Here is a 21898-nt window from a genome sequence, read left to right as displayed (position 1 = left end):
CTCTAGACCCAGACTCAACTCTTGCTTGCTCTTGTGAAGACTGAATCTGAAACCTTACATCTCTACCCCTCTAGCCCCTTTAGAAATGAAAAGCAACTCTTCCTCCAGGAAGCTTTATTGGGAGCTTTCAGTGGCTTCTAAGCATGAGTGGCAGTGACACCTAGACCCTTTCCCATCATGCAAAAGGCACAGGAAAGTAAGACCCAACCAGGGTGGCAGCATGGATGCAGAGACCCCCTGCGTGGCACAGTGCAGCGTGGGGAGAGTGACAGAGGGGTGTGCATGAAGGAGAAGCCTGGGAGAAGAACCTGGGTTCATCCACTTCCAAACCCACCCCTGCACCTGGGCTGAGGATGACCATGGGTAAGGTCAACATGGCTTTTACTGAAAGGCCCACCCAACAGGGTAGGGAAATGCAGCTCAAAGTAGGAGGAGGATGATGGATGCTGCCGTCAAGGATTTCTGTTACATAAGTGCCAAACCAAACTCGCTGGCCAAATCCGGAGGGTAATGGGTGTGTTCATGGTGCTGGTCCCAACCATGGCGTGGTTGTGGGTGCCACTGCCTTGGCTTGAGCCAGTGCAGTCTCAGTGCATGTCCAGGAGAAGCATGAAGCCCCTGCTGGTCTTCAGGGGCCTCCCAAGCGTCTTGGTTCTCTAGCCCCACCTAGAGGGACTGGTTAGAAGAGTCAAGTCTGGATGTTGGCTTTGTTCTGTGGAAGAGTTCCCTGGGCAAGAGGGAAGGGGAGGTGAGGAGTCAGGCCCTTGCAGCCCCCAGCACCTTCCAGAATCTAGGCCCTGGTGGATGAGAAGACCTGGAACTCACCTCTGATCCCAACCAGTCCCCACGGTTCCATCTCGAGACCTTGCACCAAAAGAAAAGGCATTCATGTTTTGTTTCTGTTTTCTTTCCTCTCTCTCTCACCTTCTCTTTCTCTCCTTTAGTAGAGCCATGGCCTCAAGTCACGGCACGGGCAACATCTACTTCTAAACTACGGAATGTTTTCACACTGACAACAGGATTACTCACGAGGGGTGGGATGGCTGTCCGCGTGTTCATGAGACAGTGAGTTACGGAGAGCTTGTTGGGAATCACACAGCACAGAGACACCAACAGTCAGACACCAAGCCCCAGGCCTGGCCCTAGATGTATTTTTTCTTGAGGTACCAGTAGGCAAAGTAGCCCATCCCGCCCAGGGAGCCCATGAGGAAGGAGGCCCCGAAGAAAGAGGGGGGTTTCCGCTTGACCAGCCGGAATGCGTTGGGGATGACAGCTGACAGCAGGGTGGTATGAATGTCACCCAGGACTTTCCGGAAGGCAAAGCGTCTCTGGACCCTCTCAAAGAAGGACTGCAGGTTGGGTCGGCTGCCATCTTCCCAGTATTTCTTGGATAGTCCCAGGAACTTGAGGCGATGTAGGGTGGCTCCCAGGAGGACATCCGCGAGGGTGAAGGCACAGCCGCAGAGCCACAGCTCACATTTCTGCCCTAGGGTGGGAGAGAGGGGATGGGGTGGATCAGCCTTTTTCTCCTCAGCTCACTCACTTCTTTCTCATTAACTCCACTGGCCTTAGTCTGTCTGCTGTCCCCTGCATGTTTCCTAAGGGTCATCCATTCCTGTCCAACTTCAATGACTTTTACCATATCTTTATACTACCTCTGTTATTATTTTCTCTCTCTCTCTCTCTTTTTTTTTTGAGACAGAGTCTCACTCTGTGGCCCAGGCTAGAGTGTCACGGTGGCATAGCTCATAGCAACCTCAAACTCCTCCCCTCAGTTCAAGTGACCCTCCTGTCTCAGCCTCCTAAGTAGCTGGGATTATAGGAGCCTGCCACAATGCCCAGCTCATTTTTCTGTCTTCATGACCTCACGACCATGGCCCCAGGTTTGAGCACTGCTCTTTGCCTTCTGGAGTCCCTGCATTTGTAAACAGTCCCTTTGTTGGGCCTCTTTAAGCCACTCGGTTTGTACGTGTCCTCTGTGTTCTCCTGGGATGTCCTGGCCTTTACATGGCCGTCCGGCACCATCAGTTCCTCCTCTCCAGGCACATTTCCTATCAGCATGAGAATACACTTGTGCATCACCTATCTTAAAACCTCCTCACACCCAGCGTTCCTCCTCAGCCACCACTCCATTCTCTGTTCCCTTCTACAGCCACGCTGCTCAGAAGAGGCGTCTACACTCACCACTTTCATTGCTCGCCTCCCATTCTCTCTTCAGCTCACTTCAATCTGGCTTTTGCCCCCATGTTCCAATGAAGCCGCCCTTGGCAAGGTCACCACCCACATCCGTGGCAGGAACCCAGGGGACGCTTTCCTATATGGTGTACTCAAGCTTCCTGGCAGCATCAGACACTGTTCTGCCTCCTTAAGACGTAATCCTATCTCGGCTCCTACAACACAAGGGTCCTCCCACCTCACTGGCCAGTCCTCAGTCCCCTCACCATGGGCGAGTCCCAGGGCAGGTGTGGTAGTTTCAAAGTATGCCCACAAATTACTCGGTAGACTCTTCCCTCCAGTGGAGCCAAGTTGAGTAAGGGTTGTATTTCATGATCTTAAACAGGCTGGGAAGACCTTAGCCCTGTGTAGACTACCACAGTGGCCACAAGCCCTTCCCATTCCCCGTGTACACCCCCTGCCCCTTTGTAGCATGGCTTTCCTGCGCTAGCCACCAAGAAGTAGAGTCTAAATCTCCACCTCTTTAGTCTGGGCTTTGCTAGGTCAATTGCGTTAGCACGTGGACTTCAGTAATGTGACATAAGCAGAGGCTTAAAGAGGGTTTTCACATTGGGACTTTGTTCTCTCGCTGCTCTTGGTAACCCTGCAACCACCACTCCATGAATGAGCCTGGGTTAGGCTTCAGGGTGAGAGGCAGCTTGTGGTCCAGGTACCTCCACTGGCCCTGCTGCCAGCCAGTCAACCGCAGACAAGCCAATGAGCCACCAACTGCCCACCGGCCACAAAGAGAGAAGTGGAGTCAGTCATCCCCCTGGGGGACAGAGGCCTACCACCCCCGATGAGCCCAGGCCACACTGCCAGGCCACAAATTAAAGGTTCTTCTGCTAAGCCACTCAGATCTGGAGCAGTTTGCTATGCAGCAAAATCTAACCGAAACAATCCACTTCTCAAAACTCTCCAAAGATTTCTCACTGTTTTTCATGTAAAATCTAAACATGTAAACACAGGCTGTGGAGCCCAAGACCTCACTTCATCCTCTCTCACTCCCTCTAGCCTCACTCATGTCACTTTCATCACCATGAATCTCCACGTGGTCGCCCGATACCTGAGAGGTCCCAGCACTCTCCCTGCTCATAGCATCCCTCAGTCTGGGACTCACGTCCCCTGCTCTTCACTAGGCTCCTTCTCATCTCACTTTGAACGTCACCTCCTTAAAGAAACTTCATCCAATTTGTCCTGCTCATTTATCCTCGATCTTGACACTTACCTTTATTGGTAATTCTGTGTTTACTTATGGGATCACTTGACTGATGTCTTTTTCCTCTCCAAGACTGTAAACTCCATGAGACCAAGAACAATGTTGGCTTTTGCTCATAATCTTATCCCTAGGGCCCAGCACACAGTAGGTACTTGGTAAATATTTGAATAAATGAATGAGAAAGAATGGTAATAATTATTATTTTTTTTTAAAAAACCTGCTATTTCAAAGACATTAAATCTTGAGCCTGGTACTGTGTAAGGTGCTCAACACTTACTGTCTTCATGACGCCTCACTGTAAGATTCTATTATTATACACCTTGCAGAAGAGCTCAGAGAGGTAAAGCAAATCCCACAAGGTCACAGAGCTACAGGGTGGCTGATCAGAAGTCTGCACTCGTATCATCTAGCTTCATGCAAGGGCTCTTAACTGTGACATGGCATTGATAATACCTGCCAACTCTGCATTCTGCCCACAAGGGGAGAAGTGGAGAGTGAGAGTGCTCCCCCCTCACCCCAGGTTCAGGTTCAGGTTCATCCTGGTGGGTAGATGAACAACAGAGACCAAGTGGGCCCAGCTAGGTCACCTTCCTGGAGGATCTGCCTCACCCCCACCCAGGGACATAGGTCTATTGATACTTCTCCATCTTGAACAAGCTGCCATGTCACCATGGGGCCATGGGATGCAGCCTCCTCTCAGGAGATCTCAGGTCAGAGGTTAGGATTATGCTCCTCCCACTCGAGAAATCTCCCTCTGGAATGTGTGTTCAAAGTGTTCTCTGGGCCATCAACTCTGACCACACAGGTCAGACTCTGTGTGTCCCTGACCATGACGACAACTAATACTGACACTTCCATACTACGCGCTGGGTGCTGTGCTAAGCCCTTCATGCCTTTTCTCACTGATCCTCACACCAGCCCTGTGAAGTAGGCACTTGTCTTATGTCCCTTTTATAGAAGAGATGAGAACCCAGAGCTAGGGCTGAAAATTCAGATTCCAGGAGCTGAAGTTTGAGTCCAGGCTCTACCACTTCTATGGGACCTTGGAAAAGTTACTAAACCTTCCTGTGCCTTAGTTTCCTCATCTGTTAAACAGGATCACTAATGGTACCTACATCCTCAAGAACTATGGGGATTAAGTGGGTTGAAAGCTGAGAAACCATTACAAAAGTGCCTGACACACAGTTAGTGTTGGTAAATAGATACATTTTTATAGGCTGAATTGTGTTACTGTCAAAATTCACAGGTTGAAGCCCAAAGCCCCAGTATTTCAAAATGTGGTTGTCTTTGGAGATAAGACCTATAAGGGGATGATTAAGTTAAAATGAGGAGGTTAGTGTGGGCCGTGATTCAATGTGACTGATGTCTTTATAAGAGGAAATTTGGACATGCAAAGATGCCAGGAGTGTGCAGCATAGAGTAAAGGCCATGTGAGGACACAGCAGCCACCTGCGTGCCAGGGAGAGAAGCCTCAGGGGAAACCAACCCCGCCAGCGCCTTGATCTTGGACTTCAAGGCTTTGGAACTATGAGATAATAGATTTCTGCTGTTTAAGCCACCTAGTCTATGGTATTTTTGTTATGGCAGCCCTGACACACTAATGCATGAGTCAGTAATATATACCTGAGTTTCAAGGTCACCCCGTGAGAGAACGGCAGAGCTGAGACTGATCCCAAAACCAGTCTGAGGAGTGCTGAGAGCCCTCCTGTGATGGGTCCTCCTCTGATAGAATCAGGAAAGTTCTCCCTGAGGTGTGTATTATTTTTCATCACTTAGTCATACTATGTTTTTTCCAGAAAGGATTTAAGGCAGCTGGCGTCAGTAGGCATGACGATTGTCTCTATTTGGGATGTGAGGTCTCTGCATATGTCTTGTGTTTGTGGTATCAGTGGTGAGATGCTAAAAAGAACACTGTACCCACGGAGAAGAAATCTGTTCTAGCCCTGAGCTGTGTAATTTTCTCACCTGGAGAATGTGCATGATTTCAGCTGTCATGGGTAGTAAGCAAATAATGTGCCGGGCACTGTGCTGAGTGCTTTCTATCTTTCACAGGAGTCCAGCAAGATGGGGTTAAGGTTTGAAATTGTATTATCACCATCTCATTTTACAGATGAGGAAACTGAGGCTCCAAGAGGAAAAGCCACCTATCCAAGGTCGCAGAGTATAGGCAGAGAAGCTGGAACTCTAACTCCAGTTGATCCAGCTCTGACCCTGGGCTCTGTGGCCTTCCCATTCACACAGACAGGTGCACAGAGAGCTGTGAGTGCAGCTGTGCAGGCTGCATATGCTCTATAAGGTTGCACTGTTGAGGAGGTAAGACTGGCAAATCTCCAATAACAGAGCCAGATACAGAGGTCCAGAATGAAATCTGAAGAAGAGCTGTGACAAAGCTCTTGGTGTGTGTGACTGGTGTGTGATAGGTGAAAACGGAGCAGAGAATGTGGGGTGATTACTCCAGGCGGGAGCAGCTCCAGGAGCAAAGGTGTGGAGGTGGGAATGAAGCTGGCATGTCAGGGTCTGGAGACCCACCTGGAAGGAGGAAGGGTCAAGGTTGGAGAGTCTAGGTGAGTTGTAGATGTTTGGATGCAGATGCAGGAGCCATAATACCTCCTTGAGCAGGGCAGGTGAGATGGTACTGTGGGTAGTGGTCACCACCACCGCCTCATCTTCACCGACCTTAATTAAACACCTACTATGTGCTAAGGCCTGTAATATTTCACATGGTGTCTCAACAGCTCTCTGAGGTAGGTCTTATTATTAGTCCCATTTTATAGATGGGAAACTGAGGTCCAAAGAGGTGAGCGCCTGACCCATGGTTTACTCATATAGTAAGTGGCCAAGCTGGGACTTGAATCTAGGTCTATCAGACTGTGTAGCCCATGATCTTAACCACTTGGGACGTCTTCTGAGATCTTTGGGGGGGGAATAAAAGGCTGGGAAGGAACAGGGGTGGGGTGGGCTGCAGCTCGCACCATCCCCAGGGCTGGCACCCACCCTCATTCTCCAGCTTCCTCTTCTCAAGTTCGGCCTCGATCTGGTCCAGCACCATGGCCAACTCCCCGAGGATTTTCTTCAGGTAGCTCACATCATCGTGCTCCAAGATCTTGGCCTGGGGGCAGGAAAGGAGTCAGAGAAGCTGAGCCAGGGTGTCCCAGGATGGAAGGAGCTTTGCTAACCCCCTTCTTCAAACCTAGCCTCCAAATATCCCCAAAGGATGCCCCACTGTCACAAAGCACCTTCATCTAGTGCTTATAACACTCCTCAGAGACGGGCTGTCCTGTCTGGGTCCCTCTCGTGCAGCTGGTGCACTTACACACCCAGCTGCTAGGAGCTTTGTCTAGTGGCTCACAGCTGCCCCTTCTCCAAGAATTGCCCTCAGCCAATGAGGAACTGCCTTGCTCAGAATGACTTAGGAGGTTACCCCTCTTCCCAGATGATCTGTAGCCAATAACTAATAATGGGGGTATAACAGGCTGCCCCCTTGCCTCAGGTGGACAAATTTTGTGATGCCGTTTAAGCTCCAGAGCTTCCTAGAGGTCAGATGACGCTTGGCTGCCTCCCTTCCCATCCTGCCCATCCTTCCTGGCTCCTCCTCTGAGCACTCCCTTGATACCTCCACCAACCTCTACTCAATGCTCTGTTTTTAGGGACACAGCCTAACACATGAAGAAACTGAGGTCCCAGAGCAGCAGTGGCTTGCCCAGGGTCTAGCAGCCAGTAAGTGACAGAGGTGGGAGGGTTGGAAGCCCAAGCCAGGGATTATCCCACTTCATATCACCATCCGATCCTCTACTTAGAACCAGCTCTTCCCAGTTAATTTCCATGGAAAATGTGGCAGGGAGGGGATTCAGCAGGCCTGGCAGCCTCACCATGAGCTTCTTTTGTTTAGAAAGGTAGGGCTCGGAGAGCTGGGGCTCCTCTTCATGGTCCAACTTCATGAGGTCTGTGGTGGCGTTGGCTAAATGTCCTGGGGAGAGAATAGGAAAGGTCCTGTCCCTCTGATAGCTAGAGCCTCCCCCATCACTTCCCTCACACAACTGGAAGTAGGTTCCAGCCAAACACTGGTGAGCAAAGTACTAACAGAGGTGGGCAGCATGTAGGGGACATTGAAGGCTGTGACAAGGGATAGGTGAGCCAGCAGCTTGCCCAAGGCTCAGGTCAGTGGGAGAGAAACCCCCCCACATGATATGACCAGTGTGTAACAAAGAATAAACTTAATGGGAGGGACCCAGGGGCCAGGAGAGCTCACCAAGGAGGAGGGGAAGGGGTTCCAAAGATGGACAGTACACAGACCCTGGTCCTGGTCCTCCTCCCTCCTGCACCTGCCTCTCCTCCTGCCTTCTTCCCAAACTGCAGGGCACCCTCTCCCCACCCCCACCCTGCACAAAGTCAAGCCCTGTGCTCGGGATTTGTCTTCAACTCCACCCTCTCTCCTCCCCACAGCAAACTACGCCCAGGGCCTGTTGACCTTCCTTCTCCATCTTTCTCATGGTTTCTCACATTAAACCTCCCCCTGTCAGTTCCAGCTCTATCGCTTCCTCCCTCTGCCCTGTAAACCCTTCTCTCCACCTCTGCCAGACAGACAGTTCAGCAAACTCACAAGTGGCCACTCCACTCGCTGTTTAGAAGCCACCCTGGTTCCTTCCTGCCCTCTGATAATGTCCCAGCTCCTCAGCTTGCCTTAAGAGAGCCTGCAGGGGTTTGGTGCCTATGGCTCAAGTGGCTAAGGTGCCAGCCACATACACCTAAGGTGGTGGGTTCGAATCCAGCCTGGGCCCGCCAAAACAACAATGACAGCTGCAACCAAAAAATAGCCGGGCGTTGTGGTGGGTGCCTGTGGTCCCAGCTACTTGGGAGGCTGAGGCAGGAGACTCGCTTGAGCCCAGGAGTTGGAGGTTGCTGTGAGCTATGATGCCACAGCACTCTCCCCAGGGGGATAGCTTGAGGCTCTGTCTAAAAAAAAAAAAGAGAGAGAGAGAGACTGCAGGGTCCACCTCCTCTCCCTCTCACCTGTTCCATTCTTCACTGAGTTCTCCCAAGTGTCTCTGTCCCCAAAGGGTACATTTCAGCCACTCCAAATGCTTCACTCTTCCCAGACTGTGCCAGACTGTCCCAAACCTCCAGGCTTTGCTCACACCACTTCTTCTTGGAACAGGCTTATCCTCTATTCCTGAAATCCACCTTCTAGATTGAGCTGCAGGATCCTTCATGAAGCCCTTCCTCATCCTCTAGGAGGTCTGACCACTGCCATGGCACAGCCCCACTACCCTTGTAGCTGATGTGCCTAGCGTGCCCCTGGACTTGTGCAGTGCACAACCTGTACTGCTTGCTGAATACGGAAATTGTGATGCTGACGTAGTCGTCTCTGGATGTACATGTTTATGTCTCTCACTAGAACCTGAGCTTCTGGAGAGTAGTGGCTGTGTCAGATTCATCTCTGGTCCCTTAAAACCCAGCACAGACCTGACACAGAGCAGGAGCCCAGTTAGGGTTGAATGAATGAATGAAGGAATGAATGGAATGGGTGGCTGCAGTTGTTCAGCTCTATCCTCTGAGGTTTCATCACCCACCGCCCCACCACTTGGCCTGATGTAAACCTCAGTAAACACACTCCCAGCTCTTTTAGCTTCGGGGCTATATTAAGTCTCATTTATGTTTTATGAATGTGAAGGTCAAGGACAGCATCTTCCCTCCTGCTGGTCACCTGGGGCTGTCCATGTGGCTCTCTTTAGATCCCAGGAGAGCAGGCCAGGCTGAGAGAAAACCTCTGGCTGATGAGAGGAGTTGGGGTTTGCCATAGCCTGGCTTCTACTCCTTCTGTACCCGGTGAGTCCCCTGCCCCTCCCTCAACTGGCTGGAGCCTGGAGATCCTCTCTGTTTCCTAGAAGGGGGATGGTGGCTGGGCCTGCTCTGGGCTCACTGCCTTTTAGGCACCTTCCAACAACTCAGGGCAGGATTAGAGGATACACAAACAAGACTGCCTCTGTCCTCATCCAGGTCCCCAATTTTGCTCACCCGTGTAACAGTTGTGACCCCTAACTGCCCGTCCATTCTTCCCTCTGGGGAATGATCTTTGTAACACGCAGATCTGACCATGTCACTTCCCATCCCCATTTCTCCACTGCTTTCTGGAGAAAATCCTGATTCTGCCAGACCTCCTCCCGAGACTCCCTCCATGACCACTCCCACCTGCCCGGGGCTACCATTCCACCACACTCAGCTTCCTTCTGTCCACCAAACTGGACTGATCCTCCCTTTTCTTTCCCTTCCACCTGCTACTCAGCTTTGGATGTTGCTGTGTTGCTGAAAGAAGCCTTCTGTGCCCCAGCAGCTGGGGTGGGCATCCCCATGGTCCCACTGCCTCCCTGCTCCCCTGTTCATAACTGATTGGTATTAGGTTTAAAAAGTTACTAATTCACTTTTGAATAGGTTACACATGCATACTTGTTGAAAATTCAAACAATATTGGAGAATATACAGTAAAATTAAATCTCTCTAATCTGCACCTGCAGTCTCTTAGTTTTGCTCCCCAAAGGCAGGCACTGTTGGCAGCATCTGGTGCCTCCTTCTAGAAATAATCCTTGTATTGCAAAAACCTGTATATCCATTTAACCCCCTTTTAAGTACATCAATGGTAGCACACTAGATGGGGTGGGGATTATCGCCCCAACCTGGGGTCACTCAGTATCCTTGGCCACCAACCACAGCCCTGACTGTTGGTGCCCCTCCCAGGGCCCTGACCCCGAGGGTTTGTGGCTGGAACTCCCATGAGGAAGTTCCCCAACTCTGGTCGGACAAAACAAGCCTTGGGGTGGGGGTGGGGGAACAGGCAGGCCCATAGACTTTGTATGGGATGGCAGGATAAGAGCAGGGGCAGGGGAGAGGAGTGAAAGAGAGATGGGCAGAGAAGGAGAGAGACATATTCAATTAGAAACAGGGTGAAAGAGATGGAAGGCCAGAGAGGAAAGGGTAGAAAAAGCCAGCAGGAAGCAAAGAGTCAGAACCTCTAGATACGCAAGAAGGGCAGGGTCACATAGAGAAGGCACAAGGGAGAGGAGGAGGAAGAAGGGGATGGTAGAGAGAGAAACCCTGGAGTGGGAGGACAAGTGCAGGAGGGAGGACTCCCCCCGAAAGAAAGAAGGGAGCCACGAGGGTGCAAAGGGAGGGGTTCTCTCGGCCACGCCAGCACTCACTGCGGATCTCAGCCGTGGCATACTTGGGGATCATGGAGTCGGTGGTGAGCTCAGGGTGCAGGATGCAGCCGTGTGTGTACGCGTCCATGGGCAGTGCGTCCAGCAGCTCCCGGTACTGCAGCACCCGCGCGTGCTGCGGGCTGCCCACCTCGGGCATCAGGGACACCACGTGCTCTGTGGAACACCGACAGGGGCTGGGCTGGGCAGTGGAGAGCCCTGCCAAGGCCACCACCCCTAGCACTCTGAACCCAAGATGTCTCCGCCCAGAGGCCTGGGCCCATGCTGTCCCCCTGAGGGGCAGCCTCTCTCAGCTTCTGACTTCTTGTCCCGTGGGAATCTAGGCCCAGCATTGCTGGATTTCAAGAGAAGCTGGCAACCTGCGTGATTGAAACTCAGGTTGCCTTGATTTCTACATGTTGGCAGCTAATTCATATTTTTTTCAACAGTACATTTCTGGGCCCTGATCCCCTCCCAAGCGTTGCCTTGGTGGTAGCTGGGCAGCACGCACTGGGCCTGTGGAAGGGCTGAGGGAGGGAAAGGACAGAGGGTCCTGCAGGGCTCAGGGGTGTCTGGGCCCTACCCTTGTCTGTGGGGCTTGGGGGTTTCTGGGCTCTGCCCCCATCTGCAGCATTCTGGGGTGTCTGGGAACTAACTGCCTCTGTTTGGAGGTGTCTGGACCGTGCACTTCTTCTATGGGGTTCTGAGGTGTCTGAGACCTTATCTATGGGGAGTCTGAGGCCTGGAGGGGGCAAGTGCTGGGTCTTGCCTTTTCCCAGGTCCCCTGGGAGATCTGGGTCCTGTCTGTGGGGACCTGGAGAGGGGTCTGGGTCCTGCTCATGTCCAATGGGCTCCTGAGGGTCTGTGGCTGTGTTTGTGGCTCCAGAATTCCTGGGGAAGGGGGCCTTTCCCAGTGCTCCCAGAGGGTGTCTGGCCATGCCCCTTCCCTGGAGTATCAAGGACCTGAGTCTGGGGTCCCCAGGGACCTGTGGCTCTGTGGTTGCTGGAGTGCATCTGAGCCCTGCCTGTAGCTCTGTGTCTCCTACAGGAGAGACCGTCTTTTCCCATGGCTCCCTTGAGTCTCCCCAGACCTCCCAAGGCCCTGGGGGACCCTGTCTGAGCTGATGGCATCGGGTGGCGGCAGCAGCGGTACCTCCTGTGAAGGTGCGCTCCACGTAGTCGATGATCTGGTCGTAGTCACTGATGATGTTATCGCGGTGGATGATGACGGGCACCTCCTCGCCCAGGTTGAGCCGCATGAACCAGGGCTCCTTGTGCTCGCTCTGCGGCAGGCTCACGTCCCGCTCCTCGCAAGCCAGGCCCTTCTCTGCGATCACCAGCCGCACCTGCAGGCGCCAGGGTCAGAGTGGGGCAGGCGGGCGGCACAGGGCACACTGCCCAGGCGGGGCGTGCGGGAGAAGAGGTCAGAGGAGGGGAGGGGACACTGTTGCTTTCAGCCCACTCTTGGGCTTTCTGGTTGGGGGTCTATCTCCCAGGACCCTGGGAGGAACAGAGCCTGCTCTGGTGGTGGGAGGAACAGAGCACTGCCCGGGAGACAAGCAGCAGCGCCGCCTCGTGGTAAGAGGCGGAGTTTCACACACTTGGGATAGGATTCCTAGTGTGAGTGTGGGCAAAATTCCGTAAACTTTGAGAGCTTGGGTTCCTTATTTGTAAAATGGGAGTATTAATAATACCAACAGAATATCTGGCACATAGATGGGACTCGATTCATGATTATCATTATCACGACTGGACACTCAGCCTGGACTCCTGGGGTGGATCTGGCCAGGAAATTCACAGAAGTTCTTATCATCATCATAACCAATAGCTAAATTTCTCAAATTATTTGGGGGTACAAAGCGGGGTGAAGCCTAGTTCTACTGCTTATTTGTTATGTGACCTCGGACAAGTCCAAGTTTCAAGTTTCTGATTTCTGTCTCCAGTTTCAAGTTTCTGTGAAGTAAGGAAAGGAATTCACTCCTTCAAAGACTGGCAGGGGGTGGATATGGGTGATGTGGGCAGAGTCCCAGCAATACGTGGGTTCTAGCATCACTACTATTATTCACGCACACAGATTGCCCTGCACCCCTGCTTGATGCCTGACCCTCACAGCTATCACAACCACCACCGCCCCTTGCTTAGTGGACCGTAGAGAGGTAATTTACCTCTGAATACCCAAAACTCAGTCATAGATTTATTTGCTCCATCAGCCCACAGAAGGTCCTAGGTGGGGCCCTTGGTGCAGGCAGAGCCTCTAGGCTAGGAGGCGCCACAGCAATACTGTGTGACCTTAGCTCTATCACTGCCCCTTTTGAGCATCCTTTCTCTCATCAGCAAAAGAAGGGGCTGGACTCTCTGTCGTGGAGAGCCCTGCAGCCCTGTTGGGAGCTGAAACTACTATATTTATGACCATGCAGAAGGCCGGGCTGGCTCTGCCTCTGCCCTTGGCGGCGGGAGGAAACTGCTGGTTGTGTCTGAGAGAGGGGAGGAAATGTTGCAGCGAGCGAGCTGCACACCGTGGTGGCATCTGTGTGTGTGTGTGTGTGTGTGTGTGTGTGTGCATGCCCGTGTGAGCATGAGTGTGGTGTGCATGGACAAGTGTATGTGTAAGTATTGCATGAATGGGGGTGTGAGGGTGTGTGTGCATGCGTCAGCATGAGTATGCATGAAGGAGGGGACATATAGGTGTGTGTTTTGAGCTTATGGTGGCCTGTGCCTTGGAGTTCAGCTGGAGCAAATGGCTTTCTTCTCTTATCCCTGCCAGCCCTGGCATCCTGGGGCCTCAGCCTCACTCTCCAACTTCTGAGCAGAACTAAGAGCTCTGAACGAAGGGAAACAGAGACCAAACCAGGCCTTTGCCCTTGGCAGGTCCAGAAAGTTGGCCTTCCTTCTTGCCTGGAGCTCCAGTGAAGGTGTCAGGTTTGGCTGCTGTCTGGGAGGGGGGGGACTATCTTTAGAGCACAATAATCCTGCTTGGAGCTGCCTCAGGGTCACCCTGGCAGGTGGCCAAGGAGACCTTCACCTTTAGCTGAGCTGCAGGCCATGTGTCACCCTGTGGGGGAGGGAGACCCAGAGAGGAAGTCAAGCCCAAGGGAAGGGCAAGCAGCCACCAAGGCCATCTGCCATCTCTGCCTCCTGGAGGCTAGATCAGAGTTAAGTGGTCACCACTTAGCGTGACCAGACATCAGCCATCTCTGGGTGAACCATTTTCCCTGTGGGTGCCTGCAAATCACCCATGGGTGTTTCACTGTTACGGGTTAGGCACTGTCCCTCCTCACCCAGGCCCTTGTTTGGAAGATCACCTGGGTTGGCGTCTCTGCCCAGCCATTTAGTTGCAGTATGACTTTGTAAAAGACACTCAGCATCTCTGAGCCTTGATTTATTTAAAATACCATTTAAAAAGAAATTAACAGATTTTTTAAAGAGCAGTTTTCTTAAATGTACCTTCTTTTTTTGAGACAGAGTTTCACTCTGTCCCCCATGCTAGAGTGCCATGGCGTTAGCCTCACTCACAGCAACCTCAAAATCCTGGGTTCAAGTGATTCCCCTCCTCCATCTCCTGAGTAGCTGGGTCTATAGGCACCTGCCATAATACCTAGCTAATTTTTAATATGCTTTTTAAATATAATGCTTTATATTTACAAAGTCATCACTCTCTAGCACTTGTTTATTGAGTGCCTACTATGTGCTAGGTCTTATTCTAAGTGCCAATGAACAAAATAAAGATCCAGGCTCTCAGGGAACTGACACATTAGTGGGGTCAGACAGATAAGAAGTTGAAATGATTCAGTCTGTCACAAGAAGGAGAGTCCCTCAGAGAAAAGAAAAACAGTGGGGAAGGGAAATCAGGTGCTAGAGTATAAAGGTGACAGAGGCAGTTTTGGGGTGGTCTGTTAGGGCAGCCCCCTTGCAAAGGTAGCATTGGAGCAAAGGCTTGAAGTGATCCAAGCGGGACATGGGCAAAAGCTCTCCAGGCTGCAAGAACAGACAGTGCAAAGGGCCTAAGCACATCAGACATCGGAGTGACACTGAATATATCCGCCCAGCTGCAGCAGGGTGTGGGACAGAGTGGGAGGAAAAAAGCAGACAGGATCATATGCAGGGGCTTTTGATCGACACTCCTAGGCCAAGGGGTCTATGAATCAATTTAGGGAGTCCTTGAACTCAGATGGGAAAATTACATGTTTTTTTCAGTCATCTCAAACTGACAATCAGCATTCTCTCCAATTACGAATGTAGGCGATAAAAGTATGGTAGCGTTAGCAGCACCTGCAATATTGTCACCACCAGGAATCAGATATTTTCATCACTTTGCAGTTGTTACAGTTACCTCAAAATATCATGCATACTCATCACGACTTCCACATGACAGTAGTTATCAGATCTGCCACTAGGCTGTGTTACATAGAGGAGTTAATATATAATAGTATGTATTATTATGTAATAATCCATACAATGCTATGTTTCGAAAAAGATTGGTTTGCTTTCTAACCTAAAAATCCTATAAATTTTATTTTATCCACTTAAAGACATTATTCTGAGAAGGACCCAGAGGCTTCCTCCAACTTGAGTCCTGACCAAAGCAAGGTTAGGACCCTGCAAGGGGGCCTGAGACCATTGGGAGGACTCCAGATTTTTCCCAAAGAGGTCTGGAAGAGTGACTGCAGGCTTCTGAGCAGAGGGGTAACAAGATGTGCTGTGTTGCTGCCACCATCAGTTCTCATCTCTGGATCTCCTCTTGGGTGGGGAAAGGTGATAAGTGGTCAAGGGCAGCCTGGACAAGTCTAGGGGGCCAGTGTCCAAGAGTTTGAAAGGCAAGGCCAGGGTAGGAAGTAGAGGTCATTCTTCACCTCTTGATTCCCTCCTGCCACACTTGGGTGTGTGGATCCAGGGGCTGAAGGCTGGGCCAGGGGTCCCCCACATATACACTCAAGACAGGGCAGACCTTGAGAAGGAGGGGTAAGAGAACCTTGAACCAGGCTTGCTTCAGGGAGCAGGGATGGCCCTCAAAGACTCACTTTTTTTTTTTTCTTTGAGACAGAGCCTCAAGCTATCCCCCTGGGCAGAGTGCCGTGGCACCACAGCTCACAGCAACCTCCAACTCCTGGGCTCAAGCGAGTCTCCTGCCTCAGCCTCCCTAGTAGCTGGGACCACAGGCGCCTGCCACCACGCCTGGCTATTTTTTTTGGTTGCAGCTGTCATTGTTGTTTGGCGGCCTGGGCTGGATTCGAACCCGCCACCTTAGGTGTATGTGGCTGGCGCCTTAGCCACTTGAGCCACAGGTGCCGAGCCCAAAGATTCACTTTGGTGGAGATAACAACAATGATAATAGTAAACTCTTATATGGCACTTCTGTGTGAGGCGTTGTTCTAAGAGTTTTCCATATAACTCTAAATCCTGACAAAACTCAGTGAGGTGGGTACTGGTACCTACTAGTACCCTCATTTTATGGAAGATCAAACAGGCACAGAGATAGTAAGTAATTTGCTACACATAGCTAGGAAGTAGCAATCTTGATTTTTGAAGAGCTGGCAGGCATGAGGACAGAGGGGTCACAGAGAAGTAGGTCAGTTCTTCCTGGCTGGGGCTGGAGGGAGGGAGGCAGGTCCTATCAAGTATCTAGTCCTTGTTCCTATCGAGAAAACTGAGGACCAGAGAGGGTGAGTTGTACAGCCAGTTGGTGGGACTTCCAGCTCTAGAATCTTGGTCTCTGACTTCCCTGCATTATCTCCCCTCCCAACCTCATTCTTCCCCACAAAAGAGGAGGAGGCTGGAGGCAGGAACAGCCTCAGAAGCACACTGACATACGATGCATTTAGAGCTCCTCCAACCCCCTGTGGCTCCAAACCATCACCAGTGACGGTGCTTGAAAGTTCATTAGTAGTGTGCAATTTTTATTTACTTATTTATTTATTTATTTTTTGAGACAGAGTCTCATTATGTTGCCCTCGATAGAGTGCCATGCATCACAGCTCACAGCAACCTCAAACTGCTGGGCTTAAATGATTCTCTTGCCTTAGCCTCCCAAGTAGCTGGGACTACAGGTGCCCGGCATGACGCCCGGCTATAGTATGCAATTTTTTAAAGCATTGTGCTGACTGTGGGGACGTGCCTGATATCACTCAGTCTTTCCAACCCTCTGAGGTATGTACTGCAATTACCACCAAACGTATGAGGCAGCTAAGACTTAGAGAGGCGGAGACACCTTCACAAAGTCACATAGTTGGGAAGTAGCAGGGTAGGGTTTGGCCTCATGTGTGGCTGAATCCAAAATCCATATCTTTATAATAGCACCCAGCACTTTCTATGGCCAGGCACTATGCTGATTTGCATGGGTACATTTGCTGAATCCTTACAACCATCCTGTTGGGGGAGGCACTAATAATAGTCTCAGTTTACAGGTGTGGATATCTGAGCCATGAGAGGTTAAAAAACTTGTGCAGTAATCACTTAGCTGGTCAGTAGCAGAGCTGAGATTGAATCCCGAGTATTCTGGCCCCAAATTTGGGTCCTGGATTTCTACACTGTCCTGCTGCCCTCCTCATCTATAATGGTCCCTAGATGCCCAATCCTACAAGTGGCTATTTACTATTATTAATAGTCCATGTGTCATTCAGGCTTCTCAGATGCTTCACAATGGGGGCTGCTACCTTCATGCCAGCAAGGCCCTTTGGGACTGGAGGGAAGGAAACCACACACACACACACACACACACACACACACACACACCCAGCCCAGGCCTATACCCACACTTAACATAAGCCTATGTACTTTAAGTTCTCCAGGAACTCTGCAGAGTAAGATGTAAAAGTCCTCTTTCCTAGATGACAACATTGAGGCACAGAGAGGTGAAGTGACTTGCTCAAGGTCACACAGCCAAGAAGTAGCCAAGATGAGAATGGAACCCAGGACTATCAGACTGCTGAGATCATGCCCTTTCTGCCATTACACTGCTTCTAGAATCTACCATGAGCTCCTAGGCAGGGAGAAGACTCTGATAGGGGAGGTAGGAGAATGGCCAGACGAGCTTGATAAGAAATTTGGTCATAAGAGGGGTTTTACTATATAGTCCTATCTTTGACTAAGGGGCCACCTCAGGCTGAATATTCTAGTGGGGGAAGAGCAGGAGGCCCCATCAGTATGGTTGTAGGAGATACTTCTTCCCTGCCCTCTGTCTGGTCCCAGCCACGGAGGCCTGATTCTTGAGGTTCTAGGTGGGAGAAGATGTTCTAGAATCTGAAGGTCAGTCTGATTCCTCTCCAACCCCCCAGCCCTTTCCACAGGCCTACTGTGCGGTAGGTGGTCAGCAAGCATGTGCAGAATTTGTGGACGAGTCCCAGCCCCAGTATGACCTTGGCTAAACCTGGCCCCTCCTTTACCTACAGCTTTAATAACCTTATAACACCCATTATTAGCAGAGCCTTAACCTCTTGTTAGGCACTGCTATCAGCAATTTTTGTGCATCCTGTCTCATTTCATCCTCATAATAGCTCTCTGAGGAAGTTACTTCATTAGCTCCATTTCACAGATTAATAAACTGAGGCTTTGAAGAGACAGAGTGACCTGTCTAATGCTTTATAGTGAGTAGTTGGGAGGATGGCTCTCCCACTGGGACTATGAGGCCTCAGAGTTTATATTCTAAACTGGGGCACTCAAAGGGTGATCAGTGGACCAGCTTCATCAGCATCCCCTAGTGGCTTGGTGGAAAGGCAGCATCTTGGGTGCCACTCCAGACCTACTGAATCAGAATCTCTGGGGTAGAATCCAGCCTTAACCAGGATCACCCAGTGATTCTAATGCATGCTCAAGTTTAAGCAGTGCCAGTCTAGAACACTAAGTTACACTGCTTCTTCAACAACCCTCTTAGCAACCCTGAGAAGGGCTTGTTTAGAAGTAGCTATTATTACCCCACTTTCCAGATGATGAAACTAAGCCAGGACCAAGACTCAAACCCAAGTCTTTTGGTTCCAAGGCCATTTCTTTCCACGGAATCTGTTTTTCCATCTGGAAAATGAGTGACTGGAACAAAAGGACCTTCCAGGAAGAAAAGGAGCCAAAGGATCAGGCAGCAGGTACAGCGCAGGCCTTTCACTGGACCCTCCTGTGGGCCCTGGCCATGGTGCTGAACCCGGCCCGGACAGCCGCCTGGGGTGGGAGATGGAGCCCCGTCTTAGGGACGTAGTACGTGGCCTTACCGCCAGAAAGCTGGAACCCTGATAACTCAGCACCAGACTGGATTTCCAATTTTCCCCGAGCTCCCCTCGGAGAAGGGTCTAAGGGGCCAGAGCCACTCTGTGTCTTTAAGAGCAACACGGATTTGATGGGCTGAGCCCAGCTGGTCTGAGGGGATGGGTTAACTCCTTCCTCTCAGTTCAAGATGGGGGTGGGGTAGGTGAAGATTGGGGACAGACCCTCAAAGCCTCAAGCAGAAGGAGGCCCGCAGCCTAGAAAGAGGGCTAGAGGAACTGTGACCTGGGGTGGGGGTGGGGGTCTGCAGTGTCCAGGACAGCAGCTCGGAGGGAGGGCCTGAGGCTGGGCTGCGGGTCTGACCCCAGGAAGCGCTTCTCCTCCTCCCTGCAGCCCCCACGATAGGCCGCCTTCTCAGAAGTGCCCAACCCCTTCCTCTTGCCTTTGTCTCTCTTTTCAGCCTTTCAACAGACCGGGTTTTTCTGGGAGGGAAACAGGCAGTATGGATGCTCCCAGAATTGGAGGTTGTGTTTCTGGGGGCCGGTTAGGACCAGTCACCTCCGGGGCCCCTCCGAGCCTTGTATCTCCACGTCCCCGTCCTCGGCTCCCCCCCCCCCAAGCCCAGATTTCACCCTCACGCTCGAGTCTCTCACCGCCTTCAGACCCCTCGAGCTGCAGGGGTCCGCTTCCCCAAGCCTCCCGGCCCCCATGCGCGCCCCGTTCCCGGCGCCGCGGGCTGTACCTTCTGCGAGCTGAAGGACTGGGTCCAGTGGTACAGAACCAGGCTCTCCTTGGGCCAATGGGCGGGGCTGGCCGCCTCGGGCGCGTCGGGGGCCTCCACCGGCTTGGCGGCATCGCTCTCCAGCGCCGAGATGGGCCACCAGCTGCAGTTGGTGGGGGTCAGGTTGTTGGGGGTCGCCATGACAGCCCGCAATCCGACAGAGGAAAGAAGGAGGCTCCGGCGACAGCGGCAGCGGCTCTCTCGCGCCCAGCATCACATGGCCTCGCCGAGCTGCCGGTCTCCCTCCCTCCTCTGTGAATGTCATTACTCACGCGGGGTGGGGGTGGGGGGAGGGCTAGGGGATCCCGGGAGCTCCTTCCCTCCCCATTGCCCCCCCCCCCCCGCTTGTCCCTGGCCTGCACCAGAAAAGCCACCAGCTCTGTCAGCCTCCCTGCAAGGGTGCATGGAGCCTCAGGGCAGGGGGCAATGCCCCCCAAACAGCTCATATCCGACCAGTCACCTGCCAAAGACTCCACCATTATAAACGCGCGCATTGGTGCCTTTCAATCTTCCAAAAAGCAAATACCTCTTAGAACAATGCTGGTTATAGGGATCTATTCCTTTTAGAAATTACTGTCTGGAAATAACTCTTCTCACTTTTGAAACTGTTATTTTCTAAGTTTTCCCCCAAAGGGTCTCTAGGGGCAGAAGGGAACAAACTAGGATTATTTCGCAAGCGCTCAGTCCTAGTGCTGACTGCGAGCCCAGGCACTGTTCTAGGGACTTCACCGACTCATTTAACCCTCACGACAATCCTATCATCCTCATTTCACACAGAAGGAAACTGAGGCACGAAGAGGCTAAGTGACCTTGCCCAAGGTCATCTAGCCCATATGTGATGGAGCTGATTTGAACCCAGGCAGTCTTGCTCCCGAATCTGTGTTCTGGGCCATGAGGTCACGATAGTGATAGAAACAACAGCAGGGAGAGCGTTTATCAGCCTGAGCAGTTTACATACAGCCTCTCATTTCATCTGCACAATAATCACTTTTCCTAGATGGGGAAGGTGAGGCTCAGAGATGTCAAGTCATTGGTCCAAGGTCATGCTCTCACCTCTGAGACCAGCGCACAACCAGATGAGCCCCAAGAAAGCCTATAAAGGCCTTGACTGCCGTATAGTGAATCCTCTAGGGTACATTCGTGGGAACTTTACATGAAGTTCCTAATACACCCCGACTTCCCTCATGGTAAATACTGTGTTTCAATTTATTTAGCATTGAGCAAAAACAAAAGCAGATCCAGAGACAGCATATACAAATAGTTATATTGGAAAGATAAGCTTCGAAGCCCCCACTCCCACCTGGTCATTCTACTCAGGACTCCTGGGCACTCCCCAGGAGTGTAAGCAGGGCTGGTAAGGAATCAGTGTCCTTCCTCCACCAGGTAACAAACATTCTGTGGCCCATAGATGTCTCTTTTTTCCCTTGGTTGCCAGGATGCTACATTTTTATTAAGTCCTAGTTGCTGCATTAGCCTCCCTGGTTCAGCACACTTTCTTTGTCATTCTTTTATGAATTATTTTTCTTCATTTTCTTCAGCATGCCTTGTTTACTGTTTGATTTTATAAAGGAGATGGTGCATGGTGGGGGGGGAGGAATTCAATTGTGCATACCCCTGTTTAACCAGTGCCACAGGCGAGTGTCATGAGGTGACAATGTTGGGAAACACTGAGATAGAGAAAAGAGGCTGGATGGGGGTCAGTAAGACAAGGCTCCAGGCTGTGTGACTTCTTATAGGTCACTTGCCCTCTCTGAGATGTGTCTCTTCATCTGTAAAATAGAGATGATAATAATGTTATCCACAGGGCCTCCCTCTGTTGCCAAGCTAGAGTGTAGTGGTGCAATCATGTCTTATTGCAACTTAGAACTCCTAGGCTCAAGAAATCCTCCCACCTTGGCCTTCTGAGTAGCTGGTATTACAGGCATATGCCACCATGCCTGACTAATTTTTAAAATTTTTGTAGAGCCGGGTGCGGTGGCTCATGTCTATAATCCTAGCACTTGGGAGGCCGAGGAGGGTTGCTTGCCTGAGCTCATGGGTTCCAGACCAACCTGAACCAGAGTGAGACCCCATCTCTAAAAATAGCTGGGCGTTGTGGCAAGTGCCTGTAGTTCCAGTACTTGGGAGGCTGAGGCAAGAGAATGGCTTGAGTCCAAGAGTTGGAGGTTGGTGTGAACCATGACACCATGGCACTCTACCAAGGGTGACAAAGTGACATTCTGTCTCTAAATGAATAAATAAATAAATAAAATTTTTGTGAGGTCAGGTCTCAGTATGTTGCTCCTCACTTATGTCCCTCACCACTTT

The 21898-nt window shown here is 51.3% G+C and overlaps 1 protein-coding gene across 5 annotated transcripts; it reads right to left on the bottom strand.

Annotated features, from left to right (window-relative positions):
- Positions 1-728: 728 nt before the first annotated feature.
- On the bottom strand, positions 729-19800 carry GDAP1L1 (ganglioside induced differentiation associated protein 1 like 1). 5 transcript variants are annotated; one of them, XM_012803834.2, is made up of 7 exons: positions 19553-19732; positions 11772-11969; positions 10904-10932; positions 10627-10820; positions 7303-7400; positions 6428-6542; positions 1114-1486 (listed from the first exon to the last, which is right to left on the bottom strand). In XM_012803834.2, exons 1-7 carry the CDS (start codon positions 19730-19732, stop codon positions 1143-1145), a joined length of 1158 nt encoding a protein of 385 aa, XP_012659288.1. In that variant the 3' UTR covers positions 1114-1142. The 5 variants fall into 5 exon arrangements, with proteins under 5 accessions (XP_003787663.1, XP_012659288.1, XP_012659289.1 ...); XM_012803835.2 differs by lacking the exon at positions 10904-10932 and having other exon boundaries at positions 10627-10800; positions 11777-11979; positions 19554-19732; XM_003787614.2 differs by lacking the exon at positions 10904-10932 and having other exon boundaries at positions 1116-1486; positions 10627-10800; positions 11777-11969; positions 19553-19800.
- Between the last annotated feature and the right edge of the window lie 2098 nt (positions 19801-21898).

The sequence above is a fragment of the Otolemur garnettii genome, unplaced genomic scaffold (genome assembly GCF_000181295.1).
Source record: "Otolemur garnettii isolate 467f Iridium unplaced genomic scaffold, OtoGar3 scaffold00023, whole genome shotgun sequence".
Taxonomy (NCBI): Eukaryota; Metazoa; Chordata; class Mammalia; order Primates; family Galagidae; genus Otolemur; species Otolemur garnettii.
This window is presented reverse-complemented; position numbering and strand designations above follow the sequence as displayed.